Genomic DNA, 13,707 nt, shown 5'->3' on the forward strand with positions numbered 1-13,707 from the left:
CTTTACTATTGTTTATTGGCATGGTCTCTGTCTGGTTCTGGGATTGTTCCTGTCTGCTGTATAGTTTTGCTGGGAGTAAACTCATTAAGGTGGTGGGATATAATTGGTTACATAATCATGTTACACTATGTTAGGATTGGTTAGGTCAATTTCAGTAGAATGATTGGTGAAGGTATAGCTAAGAATATTACTATATAAATTCGGGGCAAACAGGAAGTAAGTTAGGATTCGAAAATAAGGAAAAAGGAACTTGGATTTAAGCTTGCTGGAAGTTCACCCCAATAAACATCAAATTGTTTGCACCTTTGGACTTCGGGTATTGTTGCTCTCTGTTCATGCGAGAAGGACCAGGGAAGTGGGAGAGTGAAGGAATAAGCTCTCTAACAAGGTCCCTTCCAACCCTGATATTCTCTCATTTTATGAGTCTATGACTTCTGGTTAGCCAGTTGGGTGAAACCAAAGACCTCTCTGTTTGGCTGATTTGGTGCCTTAGTGGTGAAGGAACCCAAGCCTTGGGCTGTGACTGCCCTGCTCTAAGAAATTTCTCTTGCATTGATACTCTCAGTGTGCCTCCCAAGAGCACCCCTTGTTACAAGGGGTGAGGGCTCTGGCTGAGGGTGCGGACTCTGAGGAAGGGCCGTTGATGAGGGCCTTGGGGTTCAGGCTGCCCAGGGCTGCAGCGGGGAGACAGGATTCCCCCCAGCCCTCTCTTGCCACAGCAGCTTGGGGCCGGGGAAGAGGCACCGGGCAATGGGCAGGACGCCTCTCAGCGACTATGGCAGCGCTCACGGGGCTGGGCCGGGACAGGGGAGGGGCTGCTTAGACATTTGAAAACTGTATCTAATTCCCCAATATAAGAAAAATAAATAAATAAATATTAGACCCATTCAGCTCTTACATGTTATGGCAACTCACATAAGGGACACTGGTTAGGAGTAAATTTAAACATTTTAATATGTATTCTTAGTTTCCTACTAACTCTGCAGAGAGAGAGAGAGCCAGTCCTGGGCTCCATCTCAGCTCTGGGAGGGGAGTGGGATCTCGTGGGTTACAGTGGGGGGCAGATGCATCTGTAGTCTATATAAAAACATCAGAACCTAAGAATGGCTATTGGTCCATCTAGCCCAGTGTCCTGTCTTCAACAGTGACCAGTGCCAGGTGCCCCAGAGGGAATGAACAGAACAGGAAATCCTCAAGTGACCCATCCCCTGTTGCCCATTGCCAGGGTCTGGCAGACAGAGGCTAGGGCCACACAGAACGTGGTTTTGGATCCCTGCCTACCATGGCTTAATAGCCATTGATGGACCCATCCTCCTTGAATTTATCTAGTTTTATTGGAATCCTGGTATAGTTTTGTCCTTCGCAACACCCCCTGGCAAAGAGTTACACAGGTTGGGTGTGAAGAAAAACTTTTGTTTGTTTGTTTTAAATCTGCTGCCTGTTAATTTCATTGGGTGACAAGTGTTCCCTCTCATTTTTTAAGTCCCTGGGTGGAATTAATTTTGGTATGTGGACCAATATGGGGGTGATGTGTGGCAGGGGTGGGGCCGAGTGGTTTGGAGTGTGAGAGGGGGTTCAGAGCTGGGGCAGAGGGTTGGGGTGTGGGGGTACAAGGACTTAGGCTGGAGGTGCTGTCTCTGGGGTGGGACCAGGGATGAGGGGTTGAGGGAGCAGGAAGGGACTCAGGGCTGGGGGAAAGGATTAGCGTGCAGGGGGATGCAGAGGGTAGGGCTGGGGCTCACAGGCTTAGGGTGAAGACTGCCCCGTGTTGCCCAATCTTTAGAGTGTGTATTATGGAAGCCGTTCCATGCCCCTAATGATTTCTGTTGTCTGTTCCTGTACCTCTGATGGACTTTCCTATGGATGTTCTAGCCAGAATATGGATAACGGTCCCTACTAAGACACATCAAAGCATGAAGGACATGTGACCAGCTCATGTAAAACTGGACTCCCTCTTGTGTCTGAACTTTCCCACTAACTGTACTGGGGGGCTTTTGCTTGGAAAAATCAAGATCCGTCCACAGGGCAGACGCTATGAAAGACTGACTGGGCAGGTGGTCGCCGGCGGGAAAGGAGAAATCCCAGCCTGTATATGGAGGATTGAGGAACTGTTGGTACCCTTAGGGTGAGACATGGCTTGACTCAAATCCTGTCTACTTTATAGGACTCAGATTGTGATTTTGTTTTATTTCTCAGGTAATCTACATTGATCTCTACATTTATTACTTATAACCATTTAAGAGCTCCCTTTCTGTAGTTAACAAATGTGGTTTGTATTTTTCCCTAAAATAGTGCATTATTTGAAGTGTAAAGGGAAATCTGCTCATGAAAAGGGGCTGGTGCATTGAGGGAGGGACAGACTGGTAATAAACAATAGTATTCAGAGGGCTAGCCGTGTTAGTCTGTGTCAGCAAAAACAATGAGAAGTCCTTGTGGCATCTTGGAGAGGAAGAAATTTATTTGGACATAAGCTTTGGTGGGCTAGTACCCACTTCAAGTGGATTCTAGCCCATGAAAGCTTATGCCCAAATAAATTTGTTCATCTCCAAGGTGCCAGAAGGACTCCTCGTTGTTTAAACAATAGTCTATATATATATAAATTTTAAACCTAACTAGTGTCCCTTATGTGACTGGCCACCAGATGTCAAAACATGTTAGTGGAGTGGGTCTAATATTTGTTTAATTTTCTGTCTTTTATATTAGAATTAGATACAGTGCTCCTGCCACAAATTTTGCAAAGTTAGCTGAGAAAAAAACTAGAGTTTTCAAGAGCCTAGGTAGCCCTGGGAATCACAGTTATGTTGCTCACCCCGACCAAAATATGAAACGATTCCCTTGCAACTGAGGGTGGGTAAGGAAGGTGAAAATGATCCAGTGTGTGATGGGGGTAGGGAGTAGAGAAGCAAGACATAACAGAAAGAGGAGGAGCGGGGCAGAGCCTTGACAGAAGAGGTAGGGTACGGTGTGGAATTTTGGGGGTCCATTACCAGCAATTAGAAAGAAGGCAACCAAATGAGTTCTACATAGACCAATTCCCCATGTTCTCACGCTGACACTGCACACTGTGATCAGGAAAAGGTTTAGGTCTCTTTGACTGTCCAGTCAGTGATTCAGGGAAGAGGATGCAGCACCATGCACCAGCCAGCTCTGCATGGAGCTCAGTCTGAGAGTCAGAGCACATGGAGAAAACTTAGGTCCCTTTATGAGTGAAGAGTTGGAACAGCCTGTTCCGGATCTGTTTGGTCCTCACCCCGTAGATGATGGGATTCAGCATGGGAGGCACCAGGAGGTACATGTTAGCAATGAGAATGTGGAAGTGCAGGGGGACATTCTGGCCAAACCGGTGCGTGAGGATGGAGAAAAAAGGTGGGATTAAAAAGATTAAGAAGACAAAGAGGTGGGAGCCACAGGTCCTAAAAACCTTGAGCCGGGCATCCTTTGTGGGTAGACTGAAGATGGCCCTGAGGATGTGGATATAGGACACTGTGATCAAAAATATATCCACACCACTTACCAAGAATGCCAAAAAGAGGCTATAGTAACTACTGATGCGGATGTCAGAGCAGGCCAGCTTCACCACAGCTATGCCTTCACAGTACGTCTGGGGGATGATGTTGGTTCTGCAATATGGCCACCGACTTGCCAGGATGGGATTGGGTATTAGGAGCATGCCAGCACGCAGAACCACGACCAAGCCGATCTTGGCCACCACAGTGTTTCTGAGGATGGTGGAATGTCTCAGGGGATCACAGATGGCCACGTAGCGATCAAAAGCCATGGCCACAAGGATCCCAGATGCCATCATTGAGAAGCACTGAATGAAGTACATCTGGGTGAGGCAGGCACTGAAATCGATCTCCCTGGAATTGAACCAGAAGATATTCAGCATTTTGGGAATGGTGGACGTAGACATTAAAAGGTCGGTGATGGCCAGCATACAGAGGAAATAGTACATGGGCTCATGGAGGCTCGGCTCCATCTTGACAATAAAGAGGATGGTGAAGTTCCCCAAGATAGCTATGGCGTAAATGGTGCAGAAGGGGATGGAGATCCAGACATGACCTGCCTCCAGGCCAGGAATGCCCAGCAGGATGAAGGTGGAGGGGTTGGTGAAGTCGGTTGTGTTGGAATCAGACATGGAGTAGGGAAGAAGGTGTCCAACTCTGAGGCAGAACGGTGTCTCCTGCTTGTACCGTACGTTCCCCTGACTTCCTGTATGTGCCCAGGCTCTAGGGTAATTCCTGGGTGGAGAGACAATGTGAATATGAGACACTACATGCACTACTGGGGGCTGTTCTCGTGCGTGAAGCAGATTGGTCGCTCTTCTTCACACACTGAAAAATATTATTGTCATTATTCAGAGAAATGAATTTTGAAGAACTGACCCAGATACTGCCCATTCCATATTTCATGGTGCTCCATGTGTCCATATTTCCTACACATCATGGTGTGGGAAATATTCATAGGCACCAGCAGGAAACACGAGCCAGGTTAGGTAGCCACTGTAGTGGGCCTGTCATAAATATAAAGGGAAGGGTAAACTCCTTTAAAATCCCTCCTGGCCAAAGGAAAAATCCTCTCACCTGTAAAGGGTTAAGAAGCTAAAGGTAACCTTGCTGGCACCTGACCAAAATGACCAATGAGGAGACAGGATATTTTAAAAAGCTGGGAGGAGGGAGAGAAACAAAGGGTCTGTGTGTCTGTCTATATGCTGGTTTCTGTCGGGGATAGACCAGGAATGGAGTCTTAGAACTTTTAGAGTCACAGCCGTGTTAGTCTGTCTTCGCAAAAAGAAAAGGAGGACTTGTGGCACCTTAGAGACTAACCAATTTATTTGAGCATGAGCTTTCGTGAGCTACTGATCACTTCATCGGATGCATAAAGTGGACTGTATGAAGTGAGCTGTAGCTCACGAAAGCTCATGCTCAAATAAATTGGTTAGTCTCTAAGGTGCCACAAGTCCTCCTTTTCTTTTTAGAACTTTTAGTAAGTAATCTAGCTAGGTATGTGTTAGATTATGATTTCTTTAAATGGCTGAGAAAAGAATTGTGCTGAATAGAATAACTATTTCTGTCTGTGTATCTTTTTTGTAACTGAAGGTTTTGCCTAGAGGGGTTCTCTATGTTTTGAATCTAATTACCCTGTAAGATATCTACCATCCTGATTTTACAGAGGGGATTTCTTTACTTCTATTTACTCCTATTTCTATTAAAAGTCTTCTTGTAAGAAAACTGAATGCTTTTTCATTGTTCTCAGATCCAAGGGTTTGGGTCTGTGGTCACCTATGCAAATTGGTGAGGCTTTTTATCCAACATCCCCCAGGAAAGGGGGGGTGCAAGTGTTGGGAGGATTGTTCATTGTTCTTAAGATCCAAGGGTCTGGGTCTGTAGTCACCTAGGCAAATTGGTGAGGCTTTTTACCAAACCTTGTCCAGGAAGTGGGGTGCAAGGTTTTGGGAAGTATTTTGGGGGGAAAGACGTGTCCAAACAGCTCTTCCCCAGTAACCAGTATTTGTTTGGTGGTGGTAGCGGCCAATCCAAGGACAAAGGGTGGAATATTTTGTACCTTGGGGAAGTTTTTGACCTAAGCTGGTAAAGATAAGCTTAGGAGGTTTTCATGCAGGTCCCCACATCTGTACCCTAACATTCAGAGTGGAGGAGGAACCTTGACAGGTCCATTCCCCATATACCCAGTTACTCAAAATGTCAGAGTGCAAAAAACACCAAACCTTTCCCAAAACGTAGACCAGGGAAAACATCCCAATTAGAACACACCACAGGGAAAATCCCTCGGTGTCATTGACAAACACCTGCTCAGTCGCAGAAATGGCCCAAATAAAGACAATGTTCAGATGCCTAAGGAATGGCATAGAGAATAACCTGCTCTGCACATGTGCTCAGTTTGGTCACCCAGTCTCTATAAGCACATAGCAGTTAGAAAGGAGGTTTCCCAGACAGGCTGAGAATGGGGGAGGCTGCCAGAGGTGGACAGACTGAAAAGTCTGGAACTCTTTAGTTTAGAAGAGAGACTAAGAAGGGGTCAGATGATAGAGGAGAACAAGATTAAAGATTGCAGATAATTACATTCCAATGGAGAAACAGAGAACAGTTCCCACACAGTAATCTCTCAAGATACTTAGTGCTGCAGAGGAGCTAATTCCCCAGAGCTGATGGAAATTATGAGAAAAAACTGATTGGGAGCAAAACTTTAGACAGAAAAATGGCAGTGAAAACCGGGAATCTGTTAAGAAGAGTTTATTAAATAGCTAAAAAGACACAATTCTACAGTCAAGAAAGTGAACAGCTTTGGTTAAAAACCCAGTTCAGTGACAAAATCAAGTCGGCAATTGGCTGGGTGTGGGGTGGGGGAAGCAATATATAACAAATGGGAAAAAGGAAAAAACAGATAGCAATCAATATCAATCGGAAGTTATGAACATTGATAAGGAACATTAGAGACATTGGTAGAAATAGTTCTGTTCTGCATTAGGAAAGAACCCAGGCCTGACCAACAGAGTAGATCACTGTATTATGCAACGCAAGGACCCTGAAAAGGATTTAGAGGTCACGGTGAACAACCATCTCACCGTGAGCTCCAAGTGTGATGCTGTGGCCAAAAGGACTGATGCGATCCTGGGATGTATAAATGGGGGAGTGGTGAACTGAAATGATGGAAGGATTGTACCTCTGCACATGGCCTGGGTGAAACTGGCTGCATCCAGTTGTGGGGTCCACATCTCAAAAAGGAGACTGAAAAATCAGGAGGGTGCAGAAAAGAGCCACAAAAAGGATTGGAGGCTGCAGAAAATGCCAGATAGTGAGAGACTTAAAGAGCTTCATCTATTTATCTGATCAAAAGGATGGTCAGACGGAGACTCTCATGGGGAGAAATCCATGGGTAAGAATGGGCTCTCTACTACAGCAGAGAATTACAGAGGAAAGCCCAGCTGGCTCTGTGGATATGGAGAAAACAGTGGACGTGATTTATCTTGACTTTAGCAAAGTTTTTGATATGGTCTCTAACACTATTCTTGCCAGCAATTTAAAAAAGTATGGATTGGATGAATGGACTATAAGGTGGATAGAAAGCTGGCTAAATTGTCATGCTCAATGGACAGTGATCAAAGGGTTGACGTCTAGCTGGCAACCGGTGTCAAGCACAGTGCCCCAGGGATCAGTCCGGGGGGGTGGTTTTGTTCAACGTCTTCATTAATGATCTGGAGGATGGCGTGGATTACCCCCTCAGGAAATTTGCAGATGACACTAAACTATGGGGAGAGGTAGATACACTTGAGGGTCGGGATAGGGTCCAGAGTTACCTAGACAAATTGGAGGATTGGGCTAAAAGAAATCTGATGAGGTTCAACAAGGGCAAGAGCAGACTCCTGCACTTAGGACAGAAGAATCCCATGCACCGCTACAGACTAGGGACCGAGTGGCTCGGCAGCAGTTCTGCAGAAAAGGACCTAGGGGTGACAGTGGACAAGAAGCTGGATATGAGTCAGCAGTGTGCCCTTGTTGCCAAGAAGGCCAACGGCATATTGGGCTGTATTAGTAGAAGCATTGCCAGCAGATCGAGGGACGTGATCGTTCCCCTCTATTCAGGACTGGTGAGACCACACCTGGAGTATTGCATCCAGTTTTGGGTCCCCCACTACAGAAAGAATGTGGACAAATTGGAAAGAGTCCAGCGCAGAGGAACAAAAATTATAAGGGGGCTGGGGCACATGACTTATTAGGAGAGGCTGAGGGAACTGGGATTGTTTAGTCTGCAGAAGAGAAGAATGAGGGGGATTTGATAGCAGCTTTCATCTACCTGAAAGGGGGTTCCAAAGAGGATGGAGCTTGGCTGTTCTCAGTGGTAGCAGATGACAGAACAAGAAGCGATGGTCTCAAGTTGCAGTGGGGGACGTCTAGGTTGGATATTAGGAAAGACTATTTGACTAGGAGGGTGGTGAAGCACTGGAATGTGTTACCTAGGGAGGTGTTGGAATCTTCTTCCTTAGAGGTTTTCAAGGCCCAGCTTCACAAAGCCCTCAGTGGGATGATTTAGTTGGGGATTGATCCTGCTTTGAGCAGGGGGTTGGACTAGATCACCTCCTGAGATCTGTTCGAAGCCTAATCTTCCATGATTCTATCGTTCTACCAGAGAGGGCAGGAAAAGAGTCAATGGCTTCCAATGCCAGCATAGCAGGTTTAGATGAAATTTCAGGAAAACCTTTCTAACTGCCCGAACAGAAGGACAGTGGAGCAGAAGCCTCGGGAGTTTGTGGAAGCTCCTTTGTTGGAGGTTTTCCAAAGAAGGCTGGATAGTTATCTGTCTTGAATGGTTTAGACGCAACAAATCCTGCATCTTGGCAGGGGGTTAAACTTGTGGTCCCTTCTCAGCCTGTGCCTCTATGATTCAATGGTGGAAAATCCTAGTCTACCGCAGATCTTAGTCTCACACAACTCATTGGGCTCAATACTGGGGTAACTAGGGGAAATTCAATGCCCTGTGTTATACAGTTTGTCAGATGGGATGATCTAATAATCCCCTCTGAGTCTGATCCCTATAAACTTATCGATAAAGAAAGTCAATCAGGCATTTATGTTCCAGTGAGGAGCCCTAGCACCTCTGTGCTTTCCAGCCGATAAAAGTCAGGTAAGAGGAGGAGGTGACAGTCTCTGTGTATTAAAACTCAGCTGGCTCCGAAGGTCTTTACTCAGGTCTTTCTCCAAGGGGAACTTTGCCTCCGCGCAGCCTCAGAATCTGATTTGTATTGAACATCTACTAACACCTTTCATCGTGAAGGATCCCCTGGGCCACTGAAATGCAGCCACCTCAGGGCTGGAGGCCATCAGCCAGGGAGGGCGGGGGTGCACAGCAAGGAGAGACATTTTGGCCAGTGATACTGGACTGAACTCATCCCCTGTGGCAAGGGCCCTGGGATGCTTCATGCTTGTGTAGTGCAGAAAGAACAACAAACCTATTTTCTCTTCATGCCCACCTTGTAGTGGGTGTGTCGAGCAGCAAGAGATGGTACCTGTGAATTCTGAGACGGAAGTGTCTTCCCTGGGAATCTCCCTCAGGTAGCCGTGCCCCACACCTCTCTCACCCCAGCATCTGCGGCAGCATCCCACGGCGAGAGCCAACACAGGGCTGAGCACCGTTTATAACACAGCTCTGTGCAATCCCAATGGGGAACACTCAGCCCCCGGGGAAAAGCGACATCTGGATGTAAAGAACTGAAGACCTGATACATTCTAGCCATGTCTCCACTTCCGTGCTATTAAACCAGTTTGAGGAGTAAACAGTCATTAAAGGCCCTTCCCAAAGGGAGATGAGAACTCTTGGGCTCTCTGCTGAGTGAGACAGGAATTGGCTGCTCTGTGTATTTGTGTATATTTAACAATTATAGATGATTAGTAATAAACGAGGGATAGTGCCTAGATTTCCATAGGGTCTGATACCCTGTAAATACCCAAGACGGATGGGTAGATAGTAGACAGACAAATCTGGAGGCAGATGAGAGTGGGGAGACACAAACACTTTTTGCAAACACACAGGATTATTGCGAAGTTATCAGAGACCAGTAATTCTCATCAGTTACTAACATCATACTGTGCAGCACCTTTCACTGAAGGATCTTCAAAACACCGAGCAAAGGAAAGTCACTATGAACATATCCCCTTATTTTACAGATAAGTAAACTGAGGCACGGCCTTCACCAAGGTCAGATAGAGAATGAGTGACAGGATGACAGACAGAACCCGGGAGTCCGGACTTCCTTGCCATAACCCCGGTCTCTCCATCATGCCAAGAGGGAAATGGACCCCCACTCTGTCAGGGGCTGGTTTTTGGCAGGATACAGAGGAAAGGCTGGAAGAGGGAGCCAGAACTAGCTGGAGTTTGTGAGCTCCCCGCTCCTGTGAGGTGTGAACTCCATGACTGCACTTCTGCTCCTGCTCAGACACCTGCCAACACATCACAGTCACTGGGGTCCCTTGGGGGGAACAGACTCAGTAAAAGCAACACCAACAGAATGTTCCTGTGGATAAAGTGCAGCCCCCCTCACCGCACACACACCTAGCCTGGAACAAGGGGGGCCTGATAGGCAGGACAGAGACTGGATTAGTTTCCATTGGATTAGTTCCTCCCTGTCGAGTCCAAGGTGGGATTGAAATCTAATGTTCCAAGCTGAGTCAGACTATCCGGGACTGGCCCGGCTGGAGGGCGCTTGGATTCCCATCGCTGAGCTCTCTGCCTGCTCCTCTGGCGAATCCCGGTATGCAGCACCTGGGCTTTCAGCACTGCAACGAGACGGACCGAATTCTCCTGTCCGAGCCCGACAGGGGCGCCGTGTCCACCTGTATTCAGGTTACCAACACTCTGTAGCTGGCAAGCAGGGTTTGACCTTGTCTGTCGACTGTAGCTAAAGGCAAAGGGCGGGGGGAGGACTAGGCCCTCATTTGGCTGGGTTGTTGTGTTTATTATTTATGATCATTATTTGTATTGTGGAAGCCTCCAAAGGCCCTGCTCCAGTTCAGAGCCCCTTGTGCTGGGCCCTTCGCACACACAGAGGGAGAAACAGACCCTGCCCCAGGAGCGTATAAATGAAATCAGGGTAGGGTTAGGTTAAAACAGGACACAGATACTGTGTGTAACAAACCAGACAGGGGGCAGGCGGGGAGATGGGGGAGTAACAGCACTAAGACTGGGTGGTCACATAGGCTGCTGGGTGGGTGTGAGACAGCGGAAATGCACAGTCCTGCCCTGGCTGTGAGAAGTGTGTCCTGGGCCTCTCAGAGCAGATCACGTGTTCAGGGGAACTAGATTGGGGCTCGCGAGAACGGGCCATTGAGTGGCGGCTGCACCAGACACACAGCTGGGAGCGCGTGGCTCTCCGATAGCTCTCGTAACTCTGCTTTAGTTCTGATCACGCCTCCCTCCTTTGAGTGCAGACTGAGCCTCCTTCTGATGAGTCCCAGGACAACCCCTGGTACCAGAGGGGAGACCAGAGGAGAGAGCAGAGGTAACAGGGCTGAGGTGAAGGAAGGAAGGAGCCATCCTGGAGATGGAACAACTGAAAGCCCCCAGGGAGATGAAACATTCTGGTAATTCAGCAGACTCCAGGAAGAGTTTCAGACAGTTCTGAAATATGTCTATGCAAGCAGCAGGGGTTGGTGAGAAAGACCAGCAGAAAATAGCAATCTTCTTAAACACTGCAGGGCTTGAGGCGATGGACACTTTACTAGCCTGCAACTCAGCCTTTGTCTGCACAAGCACTTTTGTTGGTAAAGCTTTTGTCGGCGAAGGTGTGGTGTCCCTAGCCTCTGTTTGTCAGAGGGTGGAGATGGACGGCAGGAGAGAGATCACTTGATCATTACCTGTTAGTTTCACTCCCTCTGGGGCACCTGGCATTGGCCACTGTCAGTAGAAGGATACTGGGCTCGATGGACGTTTGGTCTGACCCAGTATGGTCATTCTTATGTTCTTATGTGTGACAAACCACACCCTGACTAACAGAAGCACGGGTGTGGACAGGGCTATGTCCCAGTCTTGTCGAGGTCACTTAGGGCAGTGGCTAGGGTGTCCCCGTTCTGCAGTGCTTTCTCCGCTCTCTACATTTCTCTGACCAACTGATCTTTAAATGTAGCTCAAGCAAATTTAAGTGATTAAACAGGAACCAATTTAAAAAATAAGGACAAAATTAAAGGGAAACACATCACCCCACTCTGTGGCATGGGGGAACCCCAAACAGCCATGGCTGGAATGTCAGGGCATTTTCATTGGCCCCCACTGGGCTCTCTCCAACCTGTCCACAACCCTTGTGTAGAGGGGGGACCAAAACTGGACACAATATTCCAGGGATGGCCTCGCCAGTGCCGCGTAGAGGGGAACAATCACGTCCCTCCATCTGCTGGCAACGCTCCTACCAATACAGCCCAATATGCCATTGGCCTTCTTGGCAACAAGGGCCCACTGCTGACTCATAGCCAGCTTCTCGTCCACTGTCACCCCTAGGTCCTTCTCTGCAGAACTGCTGCTTAGTCAGTTGGTCCCCATCCTGTAGCAGTGCATGGGATTCTTCCTTCCGAAGTGCAGGACTCTGCCCTTGTCCTTGTTGATCCTCATCAGATTTCTTTTGGCCCAATCCTCCAATTTGTCTAGGTCATTCTGGACCCTATCCCTACGCTCCCTCTTAGTATCATCTGCGAACTTGCTGAGGGTGCATTTAATCCCATCATCCAGATCATTAATAAAGATGTTGAACAAAACCGGCCCCAGGACCAACCTCAGGCGCATTCCGCTTCATACCAGCTGCCAACTCAACATTGAGCCATTGATCATTAACCATTGAGCCCAACAATCTAGCCAGCTTTCTAACCACCTTATCGTCCATTCACCCTATGGTGAAGCAAAGAGATTCTTTTTCCCAAGAATCAGGCAGGCACAGACAATACTAAAGGGGGGTTATTCACGGTACCAGGAAGACTGCTAAACAGCTTCCAAGGTGTGGAGTTACAGTGACCAATTATATACCTTTCTTTTATCACTTCATTTGCATTTATCTTGTTCTTACAGAGACAAACATTGTTTCAGAGACAGAGAACGCACTTAACATGACAGTGACAGGAACAGAACATAGGCATCAAACTGTTTTGATTCCATCAATTATTCGTGACTACCTTGTGGTGAAGGGGTGGGGTGGAGGTGAGTGTTTACAGATATCCAGAGGACTGTGAAGGGAGGGTTTGTTCTGTTCTGAGAGCTGAGTTACTGGATAGACATTTGACCATATAAGTTTATCAAGGGAGGGTGGTGAAGCACTGGAATGGGTTGCCTAGGGAGGTGGTGGAATCTCCTTCCTGAGAGGTTTTTAAGGTCAGGTTTGACAAAGCGCTGCCTGGGATGATTTAGTTGGGGATTGGACCTGCTTTGAGCAGGGGGTTGGACTAGATGACCTCCTGAGGTCCCTTCCAACCCTGATATTCTATGATTTTATGATTAAGTGTTTACAGTTGTCAGTGTCCTTGGGCTTCCGGTGTTTTTGCTTCTTAGTTACGTAGGTTTCTGTCTCACTGCTAACTTAATATTAACTCTTGCCTAAGAGTTCCGTAGGATAAACCTGTGTAGTATGTCTAAGGGTTTGGGTGATTTGGCCTTTGAGCCAAGAATTGTATGACCTTTTAGAGTTTAGATTAAGTGGATTTAGTATAGAATTGGTGCTTCCAAAGAATCCTCCAATATCACTTAAAAAGCTTATTTTTTGTCCTTTGGCTGTGCGGGCCCAAATAGCATACTGATGCAATTAGAAACTGCAGCTCGCCCTGAAGCCATTGCAGGGAGCTGGGGTGGTCTGAGCATACATTTTCAAGGGTGCCGAAAAATTGGACAAATCGTATTTATCCTTATCATGCAAAAGTGCTTTGTGGGGGCCTACTTGAATAATGCCATCTGGTTGGGTAGGGGACAGTGCCGGACAGATAGAAGGCAGGAAGTATCCACAAGTGGTCAGGTTATAACATCGTATATCAGTACAATGAAAACGTTTAACTGGGTGTACACAGTGTTCCTGACAATAGTGTCCCTCCATCCCAGTTTCCCACAGCAGAGGAGGAACATCCATCCATCACGCATCTACAAACACTATTAGGTTAATGAAAACTGCTCACACCTATACTGTCCCAACCCATTAGTGGCCTCATAAATGTTGTGACTGTC

At 47.2% G+C, this 13,707-nt stretch overlaps 1 protein-coding gene across 1 annotated transcript in view; it reads right to left on the reverse strand.

The window, feature by feature from the left end:
- Nucleotides 1-3,190: 3,190 nt before the first annotated feature.
- The window catches only part of LOC311514589 (olfactory receptor 52R1-like), a gene marked incomplete at both ends in the record, with an annotated part of 144,855 nt that continues 134,338 nt past the window's right edge, over nucleotides 3,191-13,707 (reverse strand). Inside the window, one exon of the mRNA XM_084617155.1 lies at nucleotides 3,191-3,331. Within this exon, the coding sequence (XP_084473281.1) occupies nucleotides 3,191-3,331 (141 nt within the window). The remainder of the gene's footprint in view (nucleotides 3,332-13,707) is intronic.

The sequence above is a fragment of the Lepidochelys olivacea genome (assembly GCF_965140295.1).
Source record: "Lepidochelys olivacea isolate rLepOli2 genome assembly, chromosome: 1".
Taxonomy (NCBI): domain Eukaryota; kingdom Metazoa; phylum Chordata; order Testudines; family Cheloniidae; genus Lepidochelys; species Lepidochelys olivacea.